This window comes from Pelodiscus sinensis, unplaced genomic scaffold (genome assembly GCF_049634645.1).
Source record: "Pelodiscus sinensis isolate JC-2024 unplaced genomic scaffold, ASM4963464v1 ctg221, whole genome shotgun sequence".
Taxonomy (NCBI): Eukaryota; Metazoa; Chordata; order Testudines; family Trionychidae; genus Pelodiscus; species Pelodiscus sinensis.
Window position 1 is genome coordinate 74932 of NW_027465983.1, and position 25785 is coordinate 100716.

At 72.6% G+C, this 25785-nt stretch overlaps 2 protein-coding genes across 2 annotated transcripts; one reads left to right on the plus strand and one right to left on the minus strand.

The window, feature by feature from the left end:
* The first annotated feature begins 802 nt into the window (after nt 1-802).
* LOC142825652 (forkhead box protein P3-like) lies at nt 803-14284 on the plus strand. Its single transcript, XM_075917707.1, has 11 exons — nt 803-893; nt 10311-10439; nt 10522-10620; nt 10864-10954; nt 11037-11131; nt 11747-11834; nt 12453-12622; nt 12792-12924; nt 13001-13077; nt 13165-13266; nt 14019-14284. The coding sequence occupies exons 1-11, from the start codon at nt 852-854 to the stop codon at nt 14211-14213; spliced, it is 1221 nt and encodes a 406-aa protein (XP_075773822.1). The 5' UTR covers nt 803-851; the 3' UTR covers nt 14214-14284.
* Nucleotides 14276-25779, minus strand: LOC142825649 (coiled-coil domain-containing protein 22-like). The gene is given in 19 exon segments (XM_075917704.1): nt 14276-14451; nt 14535-14609; nt 15943-16002; nt 16731-16826; nt 18315-18422; nt 18498-18599; nt 18682-18798; nt 19460-19543; nt 19545-19580; nt 20752-20871; nt 21244-21315; nt 21384-21507; nt 21509-21573; nt 21673-21845; nt 21919-21985; nt 22856-22962; nt 23303-23435; nt 24411-24588; nt 25701-25779. Coding segments are annotated over 19 exon segments (1881 nt in total). The 5' UTR covers nt 25751-25779; the 3' UTR covers nt 14276-14337.
* Nucleotides 25780-25785: the final 6 nt, after the last annotated feature.

Consider the following 25785-nt stretch of genomic DNA (forward strand, 5'->3'; position numbering starts at 1 on the left):
CCCCGGCAAGGGGGTCGTGGCTCCGGCGAGGGGGTCGTGGCCCCGGCAAGGGGGTCGTGGCTCTGGCGAGGGGGTCGTGGCCCGGGCGGGGTGGAACGACGCCGGCCCCGGTGAGGGGGTCGTGGCTCCGGCCAGGGGGTCGTGGCCCCGGCGAGGGGGTCGTGGTTCCGGCCAGGGGGTCGTGGCCCAGGCGGGGTGGGACGACACCAGCCCCGGCGAGGGGGTCGTGGCTCTGGCGAGGGGGTCGTGGCCCGGGCGGGGTGGAACGACGCCGGCCCCGGTGAGGGGGTCGTGGCTCCGGCCAGGGGGTCGTGGCCCCGGCGAGGGGGTCGTGGCTCCGGCCAGGGGGTCGTGGCCCAGGCGGGGTGGGACGACACCAGCCCCGGCGAGGGGGTCGTGGCTCCGGCGAGGGGATCGTGGCCCCGGCGAGGGGGTCGTGGCCCCGGTGGCAGAGACGCGTGCGGGGGAGCCCCCTGGAGAGTCGAGCCACGGCAGTGCCGTGGTGCGTCCCGACCCCGGGGAGCTGGTCCTGGCCCCGAGGCGCCCGGCACGGCCCCGGGGGAGCTGCGGGAGGGGCCGTGCGTCCCGTCTCAGGGCAGCGTGCGGGTTGCTCTCTGGCGCGGTGAAAGTTGGCCAAGCCCCGACCCAGCCCTGGAGTTCCCCTGAAAATTCCCCGCCCGTCTGGGGGGGGCCTTGGGGCAGCAGAAGCCAGTGACACGGGGGGCAGGGGTGGGTCCGGGGGGCGGAGGCTTTGACGTCAGGGTGGGAGGAGGCTGCCCTGCCCATATAACTGGGGGATCCGGGGGGGGGGCCCAGAACCGTCTGAGACCTCCGGTGCCCCGAGCCAGGCCATGGGGCCGCCAGGGGGGCCAGGCTGGCTGGAGCCCTCCAAGGTGAGAGGGGTCTGGAGGGAGCTACGCTCCTGCGGGGGGATCCAGGGTGAGGGGGATAGAGGGTTGTGGGGCGAGGTGTGCGAGTATGCATACACACAGCGCTGCACAACTACACACACGCGCACACACAGCACTGCACGACCCCACACATAGCGCTGCACAACTACACACACACACAGCACTGCACAACCACACACACAGCGCTGCACAACTACACACACACACAGCACTGCACAACCACACACACAGCGCTGCACAACTACACACACGCACAGTACTGCACGACCCCACACATAGCGCTGCACAACTACACACACACACACAGCACTGCACAACTACACACACACAGCACTGCACAACTACACACACGCACACACACAGCACTGCACAACTACACATACGCACAGCACTGCACGACCCCACACATAGTGCTGCACAACTACACACATACACACACACAGCACTGCACAACTACACACACGCACACACACAGCACTGCACAACTACACACACGCACACACACTGCGCTGCACAACTACACACACACACAGCACTGCACAACCACACACACAGCGCTGCACAACTACACACACACACACACACACAGCGCTGCACAACCACACACACACACAAAGCTGCACAACCACACAGTCACACACACATACACACACAGAGCGCTGCACAACCACACACACACACGCACACACAGCGCTGCACAACCACACACACAGTGCTGCACAACCACATGGTAACACACACACACAGCGCTGCACAACCACACACACAGCGCTGCACAACCACACGGTCACGCACACACACAGCGCTGCACAACCAAACGGTCACACACACACAGCGCTGCACAACCACACGGTCACACACACACACAGTGCTGCACAACCACAGACACACAGCGATGCACAACCACACGGTCACAGATACACACAGTGCTGCACAACCACACACACAGCGCTGCACAACCACACGGTCACACACACACATAGCACTGCACAACCACACACACACAGCACTGCACAAGTGCACACACAAACGCAGCGCTGAACAACCACATGGTCACACAGAGAGGACTGCACAACTACATACACAAACACACAACGCAGCACAACCATACAGTCACACACACACACAGAGCTCTGCACAACTACATACACAACGCTGAACAATTGCACACACACACACACACACACACAGCGCTGGACAACCACACACACACAGACACACAGCGCTGCACAAACACCCAGTGCACAACCACACACATGACACGACTGCACAACCACAGAGGGCTGCACTAGCACGCAAACACACAGTGCTGCACAACCACACACACAAGCACGTGGCCACTCTGTGCAACACAACCAGATGAATATGTAGAACTGCACAACCGCACGGACACGCACCGCACTGTGCGGTCACACAGAGACACTGCTGCACAAACACACACTGACATATAGTGCTACATAATAAAATAGACACATGCAGTGTTACACAGTCACACACTGAAACCTGCACATCTAAACAGACCTACAGCACTGCACAAACACGCAAAGTATTGCCTGGTCACACACGGAGACCTAAACAACCGAATGGACACACAGCGCTACACAATCTCACCGACACCCCCGCTGTACAGCCGCACGCACTCTGGTACACAATCTCACCGACACCCCCGCTGTACAGCCGCACGCACTCTGGGTACACAATCTCACCGTCACCCCCGCTGTACAGCCGCACGCACTCTGGTACACAATCTCACCGACACCCCCGCTGTACAGCCGCACGCACTCTGGTACACAATCTCACCGTCACCCCCGCTGTACAGCCGCACACGCTCTGGTACACAATCTCACCGTCACCCCCGCTGTACAGCCGCACGCACTCTGGGTACACAATCTCACCGTCACCCCCGCTGTACAGCCGCACGCACTCTGGTACACAATCTCACCGTCACCCCCGCTGTACAGCCGCACACGCTCTGGTACACAATCTCACCGACACCCCCGCTGTACAGCCGCACGCACTCTGGTACACAATCTCACCGACACCCCCGCTGTACAGCCGCACGCACTCTGGTACACAATCTCACCGACACCCCCGCTGTACAGCCGCACGCACTCTGGGTACACAATCTCACCGTCACCCCCGCTGTACAGCCGCACGCACTCTGGTACACAATCGCTCTCAGACACACATCCCTACAGTCGCTCAGAACAGCACTACCCAGACACACAGCCTTCCCCACACACGGAGCTGAGGCCGAGGCCAGGGTGGTGGCTAGCCCCACGCTTGACTGCGCTATCAACCTTTCCTTGCCCCAGCAAGCTGACAGACCAAGGCAGGCCTGTTTTCACAAGGAAACTGAGGCACCGAACAAAGGACATTCAACTCACAGCTGCTGGCTCCTCCCACCCCCAGTGCTTTGCCCAAAATCTACCTCCATGTCCTTCCTGGGAGCCAGCTGGGGTCTCTCCCCGGCCATGGGGGGGGGGGGGGGCGGGCAGTGTGGTCTGGTGGTTAGAGCAGGGGCCGGGACTCCCGGGTTCTCCCATGGCCCTTGGGGGGGGGGGCAGTGTGGTCTGGTGGTTAGAGCAGGGGCCGGGACTCCCGGGTTCTCCCCCGGCCCTGGGGGGGGCAGTGGGGTCTGGTGGTTAGAGCAGGGGCCGGGACTCCTGGGTTCTCCCATGGCCCTTGGGGGGGGGGGCAGTGGGGTCTGGTGGTTAGAGCAGGGGCCGGGACTCCCAGGTTCTCCCATGGCCCTTGGGGGGGCAGTGGGGTCTGGTGGTTAGAGCAGGGGCCGGGACTCCCGGGTTCTCCCATGGCCCTGGGGGGGGGTGCAGTGGGGTCTGGTGGTTAGAGCAGGGGCCGGGACTCCCGGGTTCTCCCATGGCCCTGGGGGGGCAGTGGGGTCTGGTGGTTAGAGCAGGGGCCGGGACTCCCGGGTTCTCCCCCGGCCCTGGGGGGGGCAGTGGGGTCTGGTGGTTAGAGCAGGGGCCGGGACTCCCGGGTTCTCCCATGGCCCTTGGGAGGGGGGCAGTGGGGTCTGGTGGTTAGAGCAGGGGCCGGGACTCCCGGGTTCTCCCATGGCCCTTGGGGGGGCAGTGGGGTCTGGTGGTTAGAGCAGGGGCCGGGACTCCCGGGTTCTCCCATGGCCCTAGGGGGGCAGTGGGGTCTGGTGGTTAGAGCAGGGGCCGGGACTCCCGGGTTCTCCCATGGCCCTGGGGGGGGGCAGTGGGGTCTGGTGGTTAGAGCAGGGGCCGGGACTCCCGGGTTCTCCCATGGCCCTGGGGGGGGGCAGTGGGGTCTGGTGGTTAGAGCAGGGGCCGGGACTCCCGGGTTCTCCCATGGCCCTAGGGGGGCAGTGGGGTCTGGTGGTTAGAGCAGGGGCCGGGACTCGCGGGTTCTCCCATGGCTGGCACACGCCAGGCCTGCCCGCTTGCAGCGCCTCAGGCTCCGTGGAAGGCCGCGAGCTGTTTCCTCTGGGCTGGTTTGCCTCGGGCAGGGCGTGTGCACGAGGGCAGGCAGGCTGGCACGCGCGTGTCTCTCGTGCGCTGTGGTTTCTCCCCTCGCACACCGAGAGTTGTGGTGGTTTCTTATTGCTCCGAGCCCTCGGGGGCCGGGTCGCCGAAAGCCCCAGCCGCAGATGGGTATTTTCGACTTGCAAAGCCCCAAAGGGCACGCTCAGCGCTTCCACTGAGTCACCGGCAGACAGCCCCTCCGGCGCACGGCCCTGCCAGGCGCGGCTCCTATAAGTACCGGGCGGGCGCCTTCCGCACCGGCTGCCCCGCCGGCCCAGAGCCGAGGACTGCCGCGCGGTGAGTGGCCCAGAGCCGAGGACTGCCGCGCGGTGAGTGGGGCCGGGCTGGGGCAGGGCTGCAGGCCCCACGGGGACTCGGGACGTCAGCCGGCTGCGAGGGCAGGTGCGGGGCTGTCTGCACGGATGCCCCCGGCTCCGTCTGGAGTCGCCCGAGCTGGGTCTGCTCTCCTGCAGGGACTCTGGCCGGCCCGCTCGCACGGGGGCTCCGCTCTCCTGCAGGGACTCTGGCCGGCCCGCTCGCACGGGGGCTCCGCTCTCCTGCAGGGACTCTGGCCGGCCCGCTCGCACGGGGGCTCCGCTCTCCTGCAGGGACTCTGGCCGGCCCGCTCGCACGGGGGCTCCGCTCTCCTGCAGGGACTCTGGCCGGCCCGCTCGCACGGGGGCTCCGCTCTCCTGCAGGGACTCTGGCCGGCCCGCTCGCACGGGGGCTCCGCTCTCCTGCAGGGACTCTGGCCGGCCCGCTCGCACGGGGGCTCCGCTCTCCTGCAGGGACTCTGGCCGGCCCGCTCGCACGGGGGCTCCGCTCTCCTGCTGGGACTCTGGCCGGCCCACTCGCACGGGGGCTCCGCTCTCCTGCAGGGACTCTGGCCGGCCCGCTCGCACGGGGGCTCCGCTCTCCTGCAGGGACTCTGGCCGGCCCGCTCGCACGGGGGCTCCGCTCTGCTGCCCCGGGCCCAGCCAGCCAAACCCAGGACTTTCAGAAAGAGACTCGCCCACGAACCCAGGCCCCCGGCTGTCGAGGGCACGTTCCCTGTGCCCAGCCCGTGTGGCCCTGGGGCGCGCAGCCGGGAGCCGGGCTGAGCCAGTTCACCTCTCCCTAACTGGGAGTGGCCTGCAGGGGCCAGGAAGCGCCTGAGGCAGAAAGTGGGAGCCGGAGCCGGAGCCGGAGCCGGAGCCGCAGCGCCTGGCTGGACGCGGAGGGAGAGAGCAGCCAGCGGGGGACTCTGGGGCCGGGAGCGGAGGGCGTCCGTCTCCCCAGGGTGGCATTTCCAGGCCTCGTACAGTTTGACCTTTGTGGGGGAGCAGATATCTGCCCCCTCCAGACCCGGGGCAGCGGGAGGGGGCTTCGGGCTGGAGCTCTGCGCCTGCGGAGCCTGGGGGCCGCCCCAGAGCTAACCCGGCAGGTGACGTGTCCCACGCCGCTGACGTGGCCGGGTTCCGTGACGTCCGGGAAGCGGGGGCCGTGGCGAGGAATCGGGGGGGAGAGCAGGATGTGACCCCGATTCTCGGAACCCAGCCCCCGCCCCTCTGCTGGGAAGCGGCTCGGAACAGTCCCTGCCCTTGGGGGCAGCGGGGTTCAGGGGTTAGAGCGGGCGGGGGCTGGGAGCCAGGACACCTGGCTCTCTCCTGGCTGGGGTGATGGGGTTCATAGTTGGGGGTCAGGCAGTGGGGGGAAGGTGGGCTGGGGGTCTGCTCTCACCAGCCCAGGGCTGCCCATGCAGCTGGGTGTCCAGGTGTGTGCACAGTGACACGGGAGCGGGCCCCACAGCATTGAGGCCACGCTCGTGCGAGGCACGGGAGGGGTTTGTGCACGAGCCATGTGAACTGGCGTCCCGGTGTCCCAGAAGCTGGAGCTGAGGCGCCCGGCAGCCGGGCAGGCCAACGGCGCGTTGGGGCGCGGCTGCAGGGCTGGGCGCTGGTCCCCGTTAGCGGGCGCTGGGGGGCCCCGCCGGAGCGCTGCGTCCAGGTCGGGCGGTCGCACGGAGAGGGGCCCGCGGGGCTGGAGGCGGCTGGTCCCCGTTAGCGGGCGCTGGGGGGCCCCGCCGGAGCGCTGCGCCCAGGTCGGGCGGTCGCACGGAGAGGGGCCCGCGGGGCTGGAGGGGGCTGGTCCCCGTTAGCGGGCGCTGGGGGACCCCGCCGGAGCGCTGCGCCCAGGTCGGGCGGTCGCACGGAGAGGGGCCCGCGGGGCTGGAGGCGGCTGGTCCCCGTTAGCGGGCGCTGGGGGGCCCCGCCGGAGCGCTGCGCCCAGGTCGGGCGGTCGCACGGAGAGGGGCCCGCGGGGCTGGAGGCGGCTGGTCCCCGTTAGCGGGCGCTGGGGGACCCCGCCGGAGCGCTGCGCCCAGGTCGGGCGGTCGCACGGAGAGGGGCCCGCGGGGCTGGAGGGGGCTGGTCCCCGTTAGCGGGCGCTGGGGGGCCCCGCCGGAGCGCTGCGCCCAGGTCGGGCGGTCGCACGGAGAGGGGCCCGCGGGGCTGGAGGCGGCTGGTCCCCGTTAGCGGGCGCTGGGGGGCCCCGCCGGAGCGCTGCGCCCAGGTCGGGCGGTCGCACGGAGAGGGGCCCGCGGGGCTGGAGGCGGCTGGTCCCCGTTAGCGGGCGCTGGGGGGCCCCGCCGGAGCGCTGCGCCCAGGTCGGGCGGTCGCACGGAGAGGGGCCCGCGGGGCTGGAGGCGGCTGGTCCCCGTTAGCGGGCGCTGGGGGGCCCCGCCGGAGCGCTGCGTCCAGGTCGGGCCCTGCTGCGGAAGGGCCGGGGTGCACAGAGAGAGGCCTGCGGGGCTGGAGGGGCGGAGGGCCGGGGGCTGGCTTGGGCGGCCGGAGAGCAGAGCGAGGGGCTCCCCTGGCCCTGGGGCTCGGCTGGGGATGGGGACAAGCGGGTCCCCGGGGCTGGACTCTAGCGGTTTAAGACCTGGCTGGTCCTGCGGCGGGCAGGGCCCTGTGGCTCTGGGACTCAGGCTGTGGATCATGTCGGCTCACACGTGGCACGAGGCCGCAGGGCCTCTCCCATCCCCAGCCCATTGTGGGGGCAAAGCCAGGGGTCCCACATGGCCACGCACGTCCCTCTGTCCGCCGCCCTGGCCCCTCTGTCCGTCTGTCTGCTAGGAACATCAGAGCCGCCTGGCGGGGTCGGAGCCAGGGTCGGTCCAGCCCCGGGTCCTGTCGGCCGACAGTGGCCGGTGCCCCAGAGGGAGGGAACCCTCACGCGATCCCTCCCCTGTCCCCACCCCCAGGGAAATCCCCAGTGATGGACCTAACCCCGTGGATCTCGCTAGCTCTTTTTAAAGCCCTGTGAGAGTTCTAGCCTTCACCGGGTCCTCTGGCGAGGAGTTCCACAGGTTGTGCGCTGAGTGAAGAAAAACTTCCTTTGGTTTTAAACCTGCTGCCTGTTCGTTTCATGTGGTGGCCCCTAGTTCTTATATTGCGGGAACAAGTCAATGACTTTTCCTTCTTCGCTTTCTCCGCACCCGTCACGATTTCACAGACCTGTCGCACCCCCTTAGTCTCCTCTTTGCTACGCTGCAACGTCCCCGTGTCTCCCAGCGCCCTTCCGCCGGGCCTGTCTGCTGCCCTTCGCGGAGCCTCGCGGAGCCCAGGGAGCGCGTCTGGGACGAGGGGCCCCGGCTGGACGCGGGATTCCAGCTGCGGGCGCCCGCGGATATAGAGAGAGGAAATGAGAGAATGTCGTTTTCGCCATCCCCTTTCCTCACCCCCCGGCCGGCCGGCCCCCGTCCCTCTGTCTGTCCCTGCAGCCCCGGTCCCTCTGTCTGTCCATGCAGCCCCGCCTCCCGTCCGGCCGGCCCCGGTCCCTCTGTCTGTCCCTGCAGCCCCGGTCCCTCTGTCTGTCCGTGCAGCCCCGCCTCCCGTCCGGCCGGCCCCTCTGTCTGTCCCTGCAGCCCCCGTCCCTCTGTCTGTCCCTGCAGCCCCGGTCCCTCTGTCTGTCCATGCAGCCCCGCCTCCCGTCCGTCTGTCCATGCAGCCCCGCCTCCCGTCCGTCTGGCCCCTCTGTCTGTCCCTGCAGCCCCGCCTCCCGTCCGTCTGGCCCCTCTGTCTGTCCCTGCAGCCCCCGTCCCTCTGTCTGTCCCTGCAGCCCCCGTCCCTCTGTCTGTCCCTGCAGCCCCAGTCCCTCTGTCTGTCCATGCAGCCCCAGTCCCTCTGTCTGTCCGTGCAGCCCCCGTCCCTCTGTCTGTCCCTGCAGCCCCGGTCCCTCTGTCTGTCCGTGCAGCCCCGCCTCCCGTCCGGCCGGCCCCTCTGTCTGTCCCTGCAGCCCCCGTCCCTCTGTCTGTCCCTGCAGCCCCACCTCCCGTCCGTCCGGCCCCCGTCCCTCTGTCTGTCCATGCAGCCCCGCCTCCCATCCATCCAGCTCCCGGTCCCTCTGTCTGTCCCTGCAGCCCCGGTCCCTCTGTCTGTCTGTGCAGCCCCGGTCCCTCTGTCTGTCCCTGCAGCCCCCGGTCCCTCTGTCCGTCCATGCAGCCCCCGGTCCCTCTGTCTGTCCCTGCAGCCCCCGTCCCTCTGTCTGTCTGTGCAGCCCCCGGTCCCTCTGTCTGTCCCTGCAGCCCCCGTCCCTCTGTCTGTCTGTGCAGCCCCCGGTCCCTCTGTCTGTCCATGCAGCCCCCGTCCCTCTGTCTGTCCATGCAGCCCCCGGTCCCTCTGTCTGTCCATGCAGCCCCCGTCCCTCTGTCTGTCCATGCAGCCCCCGGTCCCTCTGTCTGTCTGTGCAGCCCCGGTCCCTCTGTCTGTCTGTGCAGCCCCCGGTCCCTCTGTCTGTCCATGCAGCCCCCGTCCCTCTGTCTGTCCATGCAGCCCCCGGTCCCTCTGTCTGTCCATGCAGCCCCCGGTCCCTCTGTCTGTCTGTGCAGCCCCGGTCCCTCTGTCTGTCCACGCAGCCCCCGGTCCCTCTGTCCGTCCAGCCCTCGTCCCTCTGTCTGTCCACGCAGCCCCCGGTCCCTCTGTCCGTCCAGCCCTGGTCCCTCGGTCTGTCCACGCAGCCCCCGGTCCCTCTGTCCGTCCAGCCCTGGTCCCTCGGTCTGTCCACGCAGCCCCCGGTCCCTCTGTCCGTCCAGCCCTCGTCCCTCTGTCTGTCCACGCAGCCCCCGGTCCCTCTGTCCGTCCAGCCCTCGTCCCTCTGTCTGTCCACGCAGCCCCCGGTCCCTCTGTCCGTCCAGCCCTGGTCCCTCGGTCTGTCCACGCAGCCCCCGGTCCCTCTGTCCGTCCAGCCCTGGTCCCTCGGTCTGTCCACGCAGCCCCCGGTCCCTCTGTCCGTCCAGCCCTCGTCCCTCTGTCTGTCCACGCAGCCCCCGGTCCCTCTGTCCGTCCAGCCCTGGTCCCTCTGTCTGTCCACGCAGCCCCCGGTCCCTCTGTCCGTCCAGCCCTCGTCCCTCTGTCTGTCCATGCAGCCCCCGGTCCCTCTGTCCGTCCAGCCCTGGTCCCTCGGTCTGTCCACGCAGCCCCCGGTCCCTCTGTCCGTCCAGCCCTGGTCCCTCGGTCTGTCCGTCCAGCCCTCGTCCCTCTGTCTGTCCACGCAGCCCCCGGTCCCTCTGTCCGTCCAGCCCTGGTCCCTCGGTCTGTCCACGCAGCCCCCGGTCCCTCTGTCCGTCCAGCCCTGGTCCCTCGGTCTAGCTGCCTTGCCTCTGCTCTGCTCAGACAGCCACGCAGGCCCGTGCCCCAGCCGGGTGTCGAAGGGGCCCCACCCGCCGGGGCGGCAGAGCAGCAGCTGGCACCCAAGGCCCATCGGTCGCACCACGTGCCTCACACCCACGCACCAGTGCACACGGGCAGCTGTTCACGCGCGTGTGCTCCCCGTGCCAATCCATGGGATGTGTTGCACGGATGGCACGTGCACACACCCCCCCCTTCTCAGCAGCCCTGTCTCCCCACAGCTGGCACCTGGCCCCAATGCCCAGCCCCATGGCGTCCCGGCTGCCCAGAGCGACACCCTGCCTGGCAGGGCCCAGGACCGCCCCACGGTGCTGACCCACGGAACCAGCAACCCCTCCAGGAAGCAGCAGGTGGGTCCCCACAGGGCTGGGGGCACAGACGGGGCAGCCCCTCTCCCCAGCACTGACAGCCTCCCCCTCTGCCTGCCCCCAGGTGCCGCTGTACCCCGTGGGGGTGGGGGACCCCCACACCAGCCCCCACCTGCAGGCCTTGTTCCAGGACAGCCCGCGCCAGGCCCTGCTAATGCAACAGGTACCCCCGGCAAGGGCAAGACGGCGGAGCCTGCGGGAAGGTGACCAGGTGCCCCCTCTGCGGTGCCCCTCGGTGCCCTGTGGCAGCCGGAGCCCAGAGCGGAAGGGAAACTGAGGCACAGCTCTGCCGCCCCCCGCCGCCTGAGAGAGCGGCAGAGCCTGCGCCAGCCAGCCCCGCGGACGGCTGCATTCCCTACTGGCTCGGGGGTTCTCCTCCCCTTCACCCCCTTTTCTCCTCCCACAGATCCCTCCGCAGCCCAGCGCCCGCCCCCCCATCCTGCACCTACAGCCCCCAGGGGTCCTGGTGGTGAGGTCGCGCCCTGCCTTGGCACACGGTAAACGCGGGGGGACGGTTGGCGGGGGGGGCAGCCTGGCCCGGTGCCCCGGCCCATGGCCCCTCTCCCCACCTCTCCCTAGGGATTAGCCTGGCCAGCATGGAGTGGTTCACGGGGGACCCGCCCGGCCCCCCTGCACTGCCCCAGCCCAGAGGCCCACAGGGGGCAAAGCAAGAGGTGAGCGGGGGAGGGGGCAGGCTAAGATGCCTGCGCCCCGCCTGGCTGGGGGGGCCGGCCATTGCGGGAGTGACAAAGGGGGGGGCTGGTGGTTGTGGGGGGTGGCAAAGGGGGACTGGTGGTTCCAGGGGTGCAGTAAAGGGGGCTGGTGGTTGTGGGGGGTGGCAAAGGGGGACTGGTGGTTCCGGGGGTGCAGTAAAGGGGGCTGGTGGTTGTGGGGGGTGGCAAAGGGGGGCTGGTGATTCTGGGGGTGCAGTAAAGGGGGCTGGTGGTTGTGGGGGCGGCAAAGGGGGGCTGGTGATTCCGGGGGTGCAGTAATGGGGGCTGGTGGTTGTGCGGGGTGGCAAAGGGGGGCTGGTGATTCCGGGGGTGCAGTAAAGGGGGCTGGTGGTTGTGCGGGGTGGCAAAGGGGGCTGGTGATTCCGGGGGTGCAGTAAAGGGGGCTGGTGGTTGTGGGGGGTGGCAAAGGGGGGCTGGTGATTCCGGGGTGCAAGTAAAGGGGGCTGGTGGTTGTGGGGGGTGGCAAAGGGGGCTGGTGGCTCCGGGGGTGCAGTAAAGGGGGGCTGGCAGTCACGAGGGGGGCTGGGGGCAGGTTTGAGCCGTCTGTCTTGGCAGCCCTCCCAAGCAGGACCCGCTGCGGACGCAGGACGGAGCAACCAGGTGCCGGCAGCAGAGGGAGCTGGTTCAACACCTGGAGCAGCAGGTGGGGGGGGGGGCGTGTGGCTGGTCCCACACCTGGAGCAGCAGGTGGGGGGGGGGGCGTGTGGCTGGTCCCACACCTGGAGCAGCAGGTGGGGGGGGGGCGTGTGGCTGGTCCACACCTGGAGCAGCAGGTGGGGGGGGGGGCGTGTGGCTGGTCCCACACCTGGAGCAGCAGGTGGGGGGGGGGGGGCGTGTGGCTGTCCCACACCTGGAGCAGCAGGTGGGGGGGGGGCGTGTGGCTGGTCCCACACCTGGAGCAGCAGGTGGGGGGGGCGGGGCGTGTGGCTGGTCCCACACCTGGAGCAGCGTGGGGGGGGACGTGTGGCTGGTCCCACACCTGGAGCAGCAGGTGGGGGGGGCGTGTGGCTGGTCCCACACCTGGAGCAGCAGGTGGGGGGGGGCGTGTGGCTGGTCCCACACCTGGAGCAGCAGGTGGGGGGGCGTGTGGCTGGCCCCAAGGAAAGGGAGGGAGGAAATTGCAACCGGGTGCTGCCTTGCGGGACCCAGAGATTGGCTAGTGGGGGGGCTCCCCCTGCCTCGGGCACCTCCTGGAGATTTGGGGCTGGTGTTGTGGGGGGGCAGGGCGGGGAGGCCATGTTCTGATGTCCCGGGGGGGGGGGGATCTGCGCCTATGCTCAGCAGCCCGTGGGGGGGGCACCCTGGGAGCGGGCGAAGGACAGGCCCCCTCACCTCTCATTCCCCCCCCAGCTGGCGCGGGAGCAGGGGCGCCTGGCTGCCATGCAGGCCCAGCTGGCTGGGACAGATGCCGAGGACAGAGCCCTGGACCCAGTAAGAGCCAGGGGGCGGGGCCTGAGGCCCAGGGGGCGGGGCCTGAGGCCCAGGGGTGTAAAAACCTGCTTCCTTGGCTAACACAGCCCCTCTTCCCCCATTAACCCTTCACTGCCTGTGGGGGGGCAGAGTCCCCTCCCCCCTCACTTACCTGTCCCTGTCCCCCCAGGCAACACCAGCCAAGGGCCCCTCCCGGCCCCCCACGCCCTTGGCCTGGGGCCGCTGGGGAGCCTCCTGCGAGGGGGAGCTGCAGACGGCCCCCCATGGCCTGCCCTGGGCCAGCCGCGGCGCCGTCCTCTCAGGTAAGGGGGCAGGGTGCGGGGCGCGGGCTGGCGGAAGGCCAAGGGCCGCCCCCCGACTGACAGCCTGTCCCCCCAGACCTGGGACCCAGCCTGGAGTTCTACCGGCTCAGCACGGCCCGGCCGCCCTTCACCTACGCCATGCTGATCCGCTGGGTGAGCCCCCCCACGCCCCGCGGGCCCCTGCAGCCCCAGCACCCCGGGGCTGCCCCGGCCTGGGCCCTGACCGCCCCCTCCCCACAGGCCATCCTGGAAGCCCCTGCCCGGCAGCTGACTCTGAACGAGATTTACCGCTGGTTCAGCCGCATGTTCGGCTACTTCCGCCACAACTCCGCCACCTGGAAGGTGAGGGGCCGGGGGGGCAGGGACTGAGGGGCCACGGCCGGGCTGGGGGCAGGAGCAAGGGGCCACAGCAGGCCTAGGAGATGGGAGCGAGGGGCCTGGCTGGGCTGGGGGGAGTTAGGGGCCACAGCCGGGCTGGGGGGGGGGGGGGGGAGCGAAGGGCTGCGGCCGGGCTGGAGGGCAGGGGCTGGGAGGTGCGAGTGAGGGGCCCGGCCGCGCTGGGGGCAGGGGGGGGCAGCCAGGGGCCCAGCCGCGCTGGGGGCAGGGGGGGGCAGCCAGGGCCCGGCCGGGCTGGAGGGCAGCAGCCAGGGGCCCGCCGGGGCTGGGGGGGGGCAGCCAGGGGCCCGGCCGGGGTGGGGGGGGCAGCCAGGGGCCCGGCCGGGCCTGGGGGGGAGCCAGGGGCCCGGCCGGGCCTGGGGGGGAGCCAGGGGCCCGGCCGGGCCTGGGGGGGGGAGCCAGGGGCCCGGCCGGGCCTGGGGGGGGGGCCAGGGGCCCGGCCGGGCCGGAGGGCAGCAGCCAGGGGCCCGGCCGGGGCTGGGGGCGGGGGGGGCAGCCAGGGGCCCGGCCGGGGCTGGGGGGGCAGCCAGGGGCCCGGCCGGGCTGGGGGCGGGGGGGGGGGGCAGCCAGGGGCCCGGCCGGGGCTGGGGGCGGGGGGGGGGCAGCCAGGGGCCCGGCCGGGGCTGGGGGGGCAGCCAGGGGCCCGGCCGGGCCGGCCGGGCCGGGGGTGCCTGAGCCGCCCGCCGCTCCCTTCCCAGAATGCCGTGCGGCACAACCTGAGCCTCCACAAGTGCTTCGTGCGGGTGGAGCACGTGAAAGGCGCCGTGTGGACGGTGGACGAGGCCGAGTTCCAGAAGAAGCGGAGCCCCCGCTTCCCCCCCTGCGGCGCCCTGGGGGCGGGGCTCCCAGTGCTGGGCCACGCCCCCAGGGGGGCGGGGCCGGCCCGGCGGTAGCCCCCCCAGAGGAAGCCCCCCCAGCCAGCAGCCGCGTGCGGGAGCAGGGACTTTATTGGCGGGGGGGGGGGGGGGGTAATAAAGGCAGCGACCGTGGCCCCGGCTGAGCGGCTCCTTGGGGGGCTCAGGGCTCCCGGCTCCTCCCCAGCAGCGCCGCATTCTCCTGCCGCAGGGCCCGGAAGTCGCTCAGGATCCGCTCCAGGTTGGCCGGCGTCTTCTTGGCCCCCTCGCTCTCGATCTGGGGGCGGGGAGCAGATTAGCCCCCCCCGCCAGAGGCCCCGCCCCCGGCTCCCGGCCCCGCCCCCCCGGCCCTGCGCTCACCTGCTCCTCCAGGTCCCGGATCTCCCGCTGGATGGCCCCCGCTTCCTCGATCGTCTGGATCAGCTGGCTGCAGTTCTGGGGGCGTGGGGGGGTGAATGACCCACAGCCCCCCCGCCTGTGCGAGGGCAGCTGCCCCCCCAGCCCCGCCCCAGCTCCTGAGCACTCCCCCGTACTCCCCCCAGCCCCGCCCCCCCAGCTCCTGAGCACTCCCCCGTACTCCCCCCCAGCCCCGTCCCCCCAGCTCCTGAGCACTCCCCCGTACTCCCCCCAGCCCCGCCCCCCCAGCTCCTGAGCACTCCCCCCGTACACCCCCCCCAGCCCCGCCCCCCCAGCTCCTGAGCACTCCCCCGTACACCCCCCCCAGCCCCGCCCCCCCAGCTCCTGAGCACTCCCCCGTACTCCCCCCCCAGCCCCGTCCCCCCCAGCTCCTGAGCACTCCCCCGTACTCCACCCCCCCACACTGCCCCCCCAGCTCCTGAGCACTCCCCCGTACTCCCCCCAGCCCCGCCCCCCCCAGCTCCTGAGCACTCCCCCGTACTCCCCCCCAGCCCCGTCCCCCCCCAGCTCCTGAGCACTCCCCCGTACTCCACCCCCCCACACTGCCCCCCCAGCTCCTGAGCACTCCCCCGTACTTCCCCCCAGCCCCGCCCCCCCAGCTCCTGAGCACTCCCCCGTACTCCCCCCCAGCCCCGCCCCCCCAGCTCCTGAGCACTCCCCCGTACTCCCCCCCAGCCCCGCCCCCCCAGCTCCTGAGCACTCCCCCGTACTCCACCCCCCCACACTGCCCCCCCAGCTCCTGAGCACTCCCCCGTACTCCCCCCCAGCCCCGTCCCCCCCAGCTCCTGAGCACTCCCCCGTACTCCCCCCCAGCCCCGTCCCCCCCAGCTCCTGAGCACTCCCCCGTACTCCACCCCCCCACACTGCCCCCCCAGCTCCTGAGCACTCCCCCGTACTCCCCCCCAGCTCCTGAGCACTCCCCCGTACTCCCCCTCAGCCCCGCCCCCCCAGCTCCTGAGCACTGCCCCGCCCCCCCAGCTCCTGAGCACTCCCCCGTACTCCACCCCCCCCCACACTGCCCCCCCAGCTCCTGAGCACTCCCCCGTACTCCCCCCCAGCTCCTGAGCACTCCCCCGTACTCCCCCCCCAGCCCCGCCCCCCCAGCTCATGAGCACTCCCCCGTACTCCACCCCCCCAGCCCCGTCCCCCCAGCTCCTGAGCACTCCCCCGTACTCCCCCCCAGCCCCGCCCCCCCAGCTCCTGAGCACTCCCCCGTACTCCCCCCCAGCACTGCCCCCCCTTCTCCTGGCCCCCCCTTGCTCCAAGCACCCCCCATACTCCTCTCCCCCCAGCCAGAGTAAGCCGCCAGCCCCCCCACTCCCACCCCCAGGCTCTGAGCACTGCCCCCCACCTCATGCAGAGCCGCCAAGTACTTATAGGCTTTCCGGACGGACTCGTCCCGCTTGGCATCCTGGGGAGAGGCAGAGTCAGGGGGTTAGAAGCCTCCCCCCCTGCCCCCCTCGCGCCAGCCCCACGGAGCCCGCCAGCCTCTCCCCCGGACCCCCTGCCCCCCTCGCGCCAGCCCCACGGAGCCCGCCAGCCTCCTCTCGCCCGGGTCCCCTGCCCCCCTCGCGCCAGCCCCACGGAGCCCGCCAGCCTCTACCCCGGGCCCCCTGCCCCCCTCGCGCCAGCCCCACGGAGCCCACCAGCCTCCTCTCCCCAGGGCCCCCAGCCCCTCTCGCACCAGCCCCACGGAGCCCGCCAGCCTCCTCTCGCCCGGGCCCCCTGCCCCCCTCGCGCCAGCCCCACGGAGCCCACCAGCCTCTACCCCGGGCCCCCTGCCCCCCTCGCGCCAGCCCCACGGAGCCCACCAGCCTCTCCCCCGGGCCCTCTGCCCCCCACGCGCCAGCCCCACGGAGCCCGCCAGCCTCTACCCCCGGGCCCCCAGCCCCCCTCGCGCCAGACCCACGGAGCCTGCCAGCCTCTACCCCCGGGCCCCCAGCCCCCCTCGCGCCAGCCCCACGGAGCCCGCCAGCCTCTACCCCCCGGGCCCCCTGCCCCCCTCGCGCCAGCCCCACGGAGACCGCCAGCCTCTACCCCCGGGCCCCCGGCCCCCCTCGCACCAGCCCCACGGAGCCCGCCAGCCTCTCCCCCGGGCCCCCTGCCCCCAGCACCCGTGATGTCCGGCCCAGCCCGCACCTTGAACACCAGCTCGTCAGTGACGGCGAAGGTCCGGTCCAGCTTCCCCGCCAGCCCGTTGATCTCCTTCTGCAGGGCCCGCGTGGCGGCCAGGATCTGGGGGGACAGGAGGATCAGCCGCCCCGGCGGGGTGTGTGTGTGGGGGGGCTGAGCAAGGCTGTGCCAGCAGAGGTGGGTGTGTGGGGGGGGGGGGGGGGGGCTGAGCAAGGCTGTGCCAGCAGAGGTGGGGGGTGTGTGTGGGGGGGGGGGCTGAGCAAGGCTGTGCCAGCAGAGGTGGGTGTGTGTGTGGGGGGGGGGGGCTGAGCAAGGCTGTGCCAGCAGAGGTGGGGGGTGTGTGTGGGGGGGGGGCTGAGCAAGGCTGTGCCAGCAGAGGTGGGGGGTGTGTGGGGGGGGGGGGGCTGAGCAAGGCTGTGCCAGCAGAGGTGGGTGTGTGTGTGGGGGGGGGGCTGAGCAAGGCTGTGCCAGCAGAGGTGGGTGTGTGTGTGGGGGGGGGGGGGCTGAGCAAGGCTGTGCCAGCAGAGGTGGGGGTGTGTGTGTGTGGGGGGGGGGGGCTGAGCAAGGCTGTGCCAGCAGAGGTGGGGGGGTGTGTGTGTGGGGGGGGCTGAGCAAGGCTGTGCCAGCAGAGGTGGGTGTGTGTGTGGGGGGGGGGGCTGAGCAAGGCTGTGCCAGCAGAGGTGGGTGTGTGTGTGGGGGGGGGGGCTGAGCAAGGCTGTGCCAGCAGAGGTGGGGGGTGTGTGGGGGGGGGGGGGGCTGAGCAAGGCTGTGCCAGCAGAGGTGGGGGTGTGTGTGGGGGGGGGGGGGGCTGAGCAAGGCTGTGCCAGCAGAGGTGGGGGTGTGTGTGGGGGGGCTGAGCAAGGCTGTGCCAGCAGAGGTGGGGGTGTGTGTGGGGGGGCTGAGCAAGGCTGTGCCAGCAGAGGTGGGGGGTGTGTGTGGGGGGGGGCTGAGCAAGGCTGTGCCAGCAGAGGTGGGGGTGTGTGTGTGGGGGGGGCTGAGCAAGGCTGTGCCAGCAGAGGTGGGTGTGTGTGTGTGGGGGGGGGCTGAGCAAGGCTGTGCCAGCAGAGGTGGGGGTGTGTGTGTGGGGGGGGCGGCTGAGCAAGGCTGTGCCAGCAGAGGTGGGGGTGTGTGTGTGGGGGGGGGGGGCTGAGCAAGGCTGTGCCAGCAGAGGTGGGGGTGTGTGTGTGGGGGGGGGGGGCTGAGCAAGGCTGTGCCAGCAGAGGTGGGGGTGTGTGTGTGGGGGGGGCTGAGCAAGGCTGTGCCAGCAGACGTGGTGGTGTGTGGGGGGGCTGAGCAAGGCTGTGCCAGCAGAGGTGGGGGTGTGTGTGGGGGGGGGCTGAGCAAGGCTGTGCCAGCAGAGGTGGGGGTGTGTGTGGGGGGGGGGGCGGCTGAGCAAGGCTGTGCCAGCAGACGTGGTGGTGTGTGGGGGGGGCTGAGCAAGGCTGTGCCAGCACGGTGAGCATGGCTGCCCTGAGGCCACCCCAGTGCGGAGGGGGTTGAGTCTGGGCCACCCCAGCCGGGGGGGGACTCCCCACACCCTGGGCAGAGTGGGGCGGGGGCCGGTCGCGAGCGGGGGGGGGGGGGGGGTACCTTGCCGATCTCCTCCTTCTGCTTGCGGATGTTGCCCACGATCTCCAGGATGCGCTGGGTGTAGGCCGCTCGCGACACGTCCCTGGGCAGCGCCTCCAGCTCCACCACCTGGGGGCGGGGGGGGTCAGTGCTGGCCCGGCCCCGCCCCCCCCCTCCCGTGCCCCGCCCCCACGCCCTGCCCACCAGCTGGCGGCACAGCTCCTCCTTGCGCCGGGCCTCGGCGGCTGCGCTGCGCCCGCGCTCACGCAGGGCCTGGACCTCCGACAGACGCCGGGTCGACTCCAGCTGCGGGGCGGGGGGAAGGGGGTCAGTGCGGGGGCGGGGCCAGGGAGGAGCCCCGCCCCCGTAGGCCCCACCCCCTGCTCACCTGGCGGGAGTGGCGGGCGGCGCGGAGGCGACGATACTGCTCCAGGAGCGGCCCCCGGCGCGTCTCCCACTGCGCGGCCAGGTGCACCAGGCGCTGGGCGCTGCCCTCCACCAGCAGCTGGGGGGCGGGGGGGGTCAGCCGGCCCCTCCTACCCCTCTGGCCCCCGGCCGGCCCCTCCTACCCCCCGCCCCCCAGCCGGCCCCTCCTACCCCCAGCCGGCCCCTCCTACCCCCCCGCCCCCCTGGCCTCCCATCCCCCACCCCGGCCAGCCCCTCCTATCCCCCCGCCCCCCCTGGCCTCCCATCCCCCACCCCGGCCAGCCCCTCCTATCCCCCCGCCCCCCTGGCCTCCCATCCCCCACCCCGGCCAGCCCCTCCTATCCCCCCACCCCGGCTGGCCCCTCCTACCCCCCGCCCCCCAGCCGGCCCCTCCTACCCCCAGCCGGCCCCTCCTACCCCCCACCCCCCCTGGCCTCCCATCCCCCACCCCGGCCAGCCCCTCGTATCCCCCCGCCCCCCTGGCCTCCCATCCCCCACCCCGGCCAGCCCCTCGTATCCCCCCGCCCCCCGTGGCCTCCCATCCCTTTGCCCCACCCCCCGTGGCCCCATAGCCAGCCCCTCATACCCCCACCCCAGCCGACCCCCATCCACCCCAACCTCCCATTGCCCCCCCAGCCAGTCCCTCTGCCCCCCTGCACCTCCTCTCCCTCCAGTCTCCCCCTGCAGGTCCCCATGGGGCTGCTCTCCAGCCCCTCCCCCAGGCCCCCCCGCCCCGGTACCTGCAGCTTGGCCAGGTTGTTCTCAGCCTGGGGCAACAGCTCCAGGGCCTGGCTCTTCACCCGCAGGGTCTGTTCGCGCCCCCCCCAGGGCCAGCTGCTGCTGTCGCAGCGTCGCCTCCGCCTGCCGGCAGAGCAGGGAGCCCCCCCCCGTTACCCCCCCCGCCTGCCGGCAGAGAGCAGGGAGCCCCCCCCCCCGTTACCCCCCCCGCCTGCCGGCAGAGAGCGGGGAGCCCCCCCCCGTTACCCCCCCGCCTGCCGGCAGAGCAGGGAGCCCCCCCGTTACCCCCCCGCCTGCCGGCAGAGAGCAGGGAGCCCCCCCCCCCGTTACCCCCCCCGCCTGCCGGCCGAGAGCGGGGAGCCCCCCCCCGTTACCCCCCCGCCTGCCGGCAGAGCAGGGAGCCCCCCCCGTTACCCCCCCGCCTGGAGAGATCGGGGCGCCCACCCCCCCCGTTATCCCCCACCTGCAGGCAGAGATCAGGGAGCCCCCCCCGTTACCCCCCCGCCTGCCGGCAGAGAGCAGGGAGCCCCCCCCCCCGTTACCCCCCCCGCCTGCCGGCAGAGAGCGGGGCGCCCCCCCCGTTACCCCCCCGCCTGCCGGCAGAGAGCGGGGCGCCCCCCCCGTTACCCCCCCCGCCTGCCGGCAGAGAGCAGGGAGCCCCCCCCCCGTTACCCCCCCGCCTGCCGGCAGAGAGCGGGGCGCCCCCCCCCGTTACCCCCCCCGCCTGCCGGCAGAGAGCGGGGCGCCCCCCCCCGTTACCCCCCCGCCTGCCGGCAGAGCAGGGAGCCCCCCCCCCCGTTACCCCCCCCGCCTGCCGGCAGATCAGGGAGCCCCCCCCCCGTTACCCCCCCGCCTGCCGGCAGAGCAGGGAGCCCCCCCCCGTTACCCCCCCCGCCTGCCGGCAGAAAGCAGGGCACCCACCCCCCCCGTCGTCCCCCCCGCCTGCAGCCAGAGAGCGGGGAGCCCCCCGTTACCCCCCTGCCTGGAGAGATCGGGGCGCCCACCCCCCCCGTTATCCCCCACCTGTAGGCAGAGATCAGGGAGCCCCCTGTTACCCCCTCCCCAGGGGGCACAGGTCGGGGCCCCCAGCCACCCCCGTTACCCACTCCCCAGCAGGCAGAGATTGGGGTGCACGGCCCCCAGTTACCTCCCCCTCCCCCGGGCAAGCAGAGAGATCTGGGTTCATAGCCCCCCCAGGTGCCGTGAGGCAGGGAACAGGGTGTGCAACCGCCCCACGCAGAGACATGGGGGTGCACGTGCCCCCCCCCGCAAGCCCCCCAGCCCCGACTCTCACCTGGCTCAGGTTCAGCTCCAGCACCTTCACCTCCCCCGTCACAGCATCCACCTGGGCCCCAAGGTGCTGCAGCGCCCCCCGCAGGCCAGCCAGCTCCTCCTCCTGCTGCGCCTGCGCCTCCTGGGGGGAGGGGTCTCAAAGCCAGCAGGGGAAGCGGCCCCCTGGGACCAACCCTCCCCCACCCGCTGACAGAGCCCGGCCAGCGACCATTGGGGTGACCAGCCATTGTTAGGGGCCAGAGTTAACGCAGGCGGCTGGACACAGCTCCCAGCTGTTTCAGGGTCTGGATCCCCCGCGGGGGCAATAATATTCCTGGGGGGCACCCCGTGATTTCAGAAAGTCAGACAGAAGGGGCGGGGCTTGGGCATGTGGGGCACAGCTGCTGCTGCGGAGACGGGGGCAGGAGACCACTTCGACGGCACCCCCAGCAGGGGGGGGCGCTCCGGGCCTGCGTCAGGATCCCCCCGCCCTGCAGCCAGGGCCCCCCGTTACCTGCTCCGAGGTGCTGGCGGGCGGGCGCCTTTCTGCCACTGCCGGCATCTGGCCCAGCAGCTCCGGGGCGTCCTGGGGAGCACAGGGCAGGTCACGGGGGTCTCCCCACTCCGTCCGCCGCGCTCTCAGCCCCCCCGTACCTGTCCGTGCGCCAGGCGCTGGGCGCGGCTGAAGCGGGAGCCCCTAGGCAGGGCGCCCCCGGCCCCCCTGGCGCTCAGGCCCCCCAGCAGCTGGGACAGATCCGGCGCCCCTGGCGGGGGGGGGGGCCGCCTGACGCAGCTGGTCCAGCAGGCGGCGCCGGAGTCGCTGGTGCTTCCACTGCACGTATTCCTGGGGGGGTACGGGGGGGTCAGTGTGATGGGGGCCCATACTCCTGGGGACCAGGGGACCCCAGCCCCCCTTGCTCCGCTCCAGGCAGGAGCCCCTCACCTTGGGGGCCAGGCGAGACGCCAGCCCCTGGCTCTGCCACTCGCACTCCCAGTCGTGCTGCACCCCAAGGTCTGCGGCGTGACGCTCCAGCAGGGAGGGGGCCATGGCGCCGGGCCGGGGGGGGGCTGGGCCGGCACCAGGGGCAGGAACGCCCCCGAAAAACTCCCGGCGCTCTGCGGGGGAGGGGAGACTTGGAGGTCAGAGGCCCGTGTGCCCATCCTGCCCCCCCCGCTTCTCGTCACCTACCGACAGGGCCCGAATCCCGGGGCAGGACCAAGGGCTGGGCGTGAAACGGCGTCAGCAGCCCAGTGCCCTGTGGGGAGAGACCAGGGGCGTTAACCTGTGGAACTGCCTGCCGCTGGAGACAGGAAAGGGGACGCCCGTGGGGGTGGCAGCCGACAGACCATTTCCACCCTGCCTGCAGAACTACTCCCTGAGGGAGGGGAGGGCAGGGCCGTTGGATTTGGGGCTGGGTCCTCGTGAGCCAGGCCGATCACACATACGGCTCCGTCACGGCCTGGGCCCCCGGCCCGTGCAACGTACCGCACGGCGTGCGAGTGGCACGACCCTGTGACGGCGCGTTGGGGGTTCCCCGTCTCCTGCACCCCGACATGGCACAAACAGACTGCACCAGCTGGTGGAATTGAGGGTGGTTTATTGCTCCTCCAGCACAGCGCAGCACAGATGGAATCTGGTTACAGGAACTGGGGCTAAGAGGCCTCAGTGCCCCCCCTTGAGATAGGGGAGTCCCAGCCCCCCTCCAGCTCCTTCTCCCCTGCCTTCCAGCCAGCCACTAAGTAACCCTCCTCCAGCCCTGCCCCCCAGCCAGGGCAGCATCCCCCTCCCTTTGTTCCTCTCCATGGGGGTGTCTGGCCCCTGGTTCAACAGGTTTGGCATCACCTCTGCCTAGTGAGGTTTCCCTGCTGGGTCTTGCTCCAGACAGCAGGGGTCACCCCAGCCCAGCAAGTCCCCCCACTACGTCACAGACCCATCCCCCGCGTTTCGCTGCACTGAGCCGGGGCAGGGCGCAGGTTCGGCCCCTGCCAACCCCCTCCCCCACGTGCCGCCCCCCTGCACCGCAGACCCTGTTCACCCCCACGGGAGAGACCTGGAGGGGGGAGGGAAGCCAAGGGATTCAGTCCGGCTGGCCTGGGGGGTGGGAGGCTCATGGGGTCTGACCCACCTGCAGCAGCTGCAGCCGAGGGGGGCGGCACGCGGGGGGCACCCAGGGCGTCCCCAGCTGCTCCCTGATGGTGGCGGCAACGGCACGGAGCAGCCCGGCGGCCTTCCCTGCAAGGGGGCAAAGGTCACAGCCGGCCCCCGCCCCAGCCGGGTCTCCCGCCCAGAGCTCCCCGCCCCCCTCGGTCCCCCCCCAGCAGACCTCCCACTCGCCCCGCCCCCCACGGTCCCCCCCCAGCAGACCTCCCACCCGCCCCGCCCCCCACGGTCCCCCCCCCAGCAGACCTCCCACTCGCCCCGCCCCCCACGGGTCCCCCCCGGCAGACCTCCCACTCGCCCCACCCCCCACGGTCCCCCCCCAGCAGACCTCCCACCCGCCCCACCCCCCACGGTCCCCCCCGGCAGACCTCCCACCTGCCCCGTCCCCCACGGGTCCCCCCCGCCCCGGTACCAGCTGGCTGCCCGGCATCCTCGGCCTCGTCCCTCGGCAGCTTCTCCACCAGGAAGAGCAGCAGGCGCCGGATCTCGGGCTCACTGCCGTACAGGAAGGTCTGGTACCCGACCTCGCCCTGGTAGCCCAGCTCCTGGGGGGGGGGGTTGGGGAGGGGGGGGGAGGTGTCAGTCCCGGCCCAAGTGGGGAGCCAATGGGGGGGGGGGCGGTGTCAGTCCCGGCCAGCGGGGGGCGGGTTGTTGGGGGGGCGGTGTCAGTCCCGGCCAGCGGGGGGGATGTTGGGGGGGGCGGTGTCAGTCCCGGCCAGCGGGGGGGATGTTGGGGGGGGCGGTGTCAGTCCCGGCCGGCGGGGCGGGGGGTTGTTGGGGGGGCGGTGTCAGTCCCGGCCGGCGGGGCGGGGGGTTGTTGGGGGGGGCGGTGTCAGTCCCGGCCAGCGGGGCGGGGGGTTGTTGGGGGGGGCGGTGTCAGTCCCGGCCAGCGGGGGGGATGTTGGGGGGGGCGGTGTCAGTCCCGGCCAGCGGGGGGGATGTTGGGGGGGGGCGGGTCAGTCCCGGCCGGCGGGGGGGATGTTGGGGGGGGCGGTGTCAGTCCCGGCCAGCGGGGGGGATGTTGGGGGGGCGGTGTCAGTCCCGGCCAGCGGGGGGGATGTTGGGGGGGGCGGTGTCAGTCCCGGCCAGCGGGGGGGATGTTGGGGGGGGCGGTGTCAGTCCCCGGCCGGCGGGGCGGGGGGTTGGGGGGGCGGTGTCAGTCCCGGCCGGCGGGGCGGGGGGGATGTTGGGGGGGGCGGTGTCAGTCCCGGCCAGCGGGGGGGATGTTGGGGGGGGCGGTGTCAGTCCCGGCCGGCGGGGGGGATGTTGGGGGGGGGCGGTGTCAGTCCCGGCCGGTGGGGGGGATGTTGGGGGGGGCGGTGTCAGTCCCGGCCGGCGGGGGGGATGTTGGGGGGGGCGGTGTCAGTCCCGGCCGGCGGGGGGGATGTTGGGGGGGCGGTGTCAGTCCCGGCCGGCGGGGCGGATGTTGGGGGGGGGCGGTGTCAGTCCCGGCCGGCGGGGCGGGGGGCTGGGGGGGCGGTGTCAGTCCCGGCCGGCGGGGGGGGCCGAGGGGGGCTCACCTGGCAGGCCTGGGCCAGGCTGGAGCCGAGGCGGAACCGGGCCGACATGCCTGGGGGCAGCGTGGGGCTCAGGCTGGCGCCCAGCGCCGGGTCGATCACGCGGAGGCAGCGCACGACAGACTCCACCACCAGCGCCGTGGGGAACTCGCGCAGCCCCTGCACCGCCGCCGGGACGTCCCTGGGGGGCAGCGCGGTCAGAGGGGGCGGGACACGGCCCCCCCCAGCTCCCACTCCGGGGCGCTCGACCCCCCGCACTCTGTTCCCCTGGCTCCCTCCCCCCCGGGGACGCTCGGACCCCCCCCGCACTCTGCCCCCCCGGCTCCCTCCCCCCGGGACGCTCGCCCCCCCCGCACTCTGCCCGCCCGGCTCCCTCCCCCCAGGACGCTCGGCCCCCCCCGCACTCTGACCCTCCCCGGCTCCCTCCCCCCGGGACGCTCGGCCCCCCCCGCACTCTGACCCTCCCCGGCTCCCTCCCCCCAGGACGCTCGGCCCCCCCCGCACTCTGACCCTCCCCGGCTCCCTCCCCCCAGGACGCTCGGCCCCCCCCGCACTCTGACCCTCCCCGGCTCCCTCCCCCCAGGACGCTCGGCCCCCCCCGCACTCTGACCCTCCCCGGCTCCCTCCCCCCGGGACGCTCGGCCCCCCCGCACTCTGACCCTCCCCGGCTCCCTCCCCCCAGGACGCTCGGCCCCCCCCGCACTCTGACCCTCCCCGGCTCCCTCCCCCCAGGACGCTCGGCCCCCCCGCACTCTGACCCTCCCGGCTCCCTCCCCCCGGGACGCTCGGCCCCCCCGCACTCTGACCCTCCCCGGCTCCCTCCCCCAGGACGCTCGGCCCCCCCCGCACTCTGACCCTCCCCGGCTCCCTCCCCCCAGGACGCTCGGCCCCCCCGCACTCTGACCCTCCCCGGCTCCCTCCCCCCAGGACGCTCGGCCCCCCCCGCACTCTGACCCTCCCCGGCTCCCTCCCCCCGGGACGCTCGGCCCCCCCCGCACTCTGACCCTCCCCGGCTCCCTCCCCCCGGGACGCTCGGCCCCCCCGCACTCTGACCCTCCCCGGCTCCCTCCCCCCGGGACGCTCGGCCCCCCCCCGCACTCTGACCCTCCCCGGCTCCCTCCCCCCGGGACGCTCGGCCCCCCCCGCACTCTGACCCCCCCCAGGGCGCTTGCCCCCCCCCGGCTCCCTTCCCCCGGGGCGCTCGCCCCCCCCCGCACTCTGCCCCCCCGGGGCGCCCCCCCCGCACTCTGCCCCCCCCGCACTCTGCCCCCCCCGGGGCGCCCCCCCACTCACGTCCCGCAGAGGCGCAGCGAGCGGATGAGGATTTTGTCCACTTCTTCCATGGCCGGACCGGGGGGCGGGGCCAGTCGGCGGGGGC

Coding starts and splice junctions, on each gene's coding strand:
- LOC142825652 (XM_075917707.1), top strand. CDS start 852: ATGGGGCCGCCAGGGGGGCCAGGCTGGCTGGAGCCCTCCAAG. Junction 11,132..11,746: donor CACAGGGGGCAAAGCAAGAG/GTGAGCGGGGGA, acceptor CTGTCTTGGCAG/CCCTCCCAAGCAGGACCCGC. Junction 12,925..13,000: donor CCGCGGCGCCGTCCTCTCAG/GTAAGGGGGCAG, acceptor CTGTCCCCCCAG/ACCTGGGACCCAGCCTGGAG.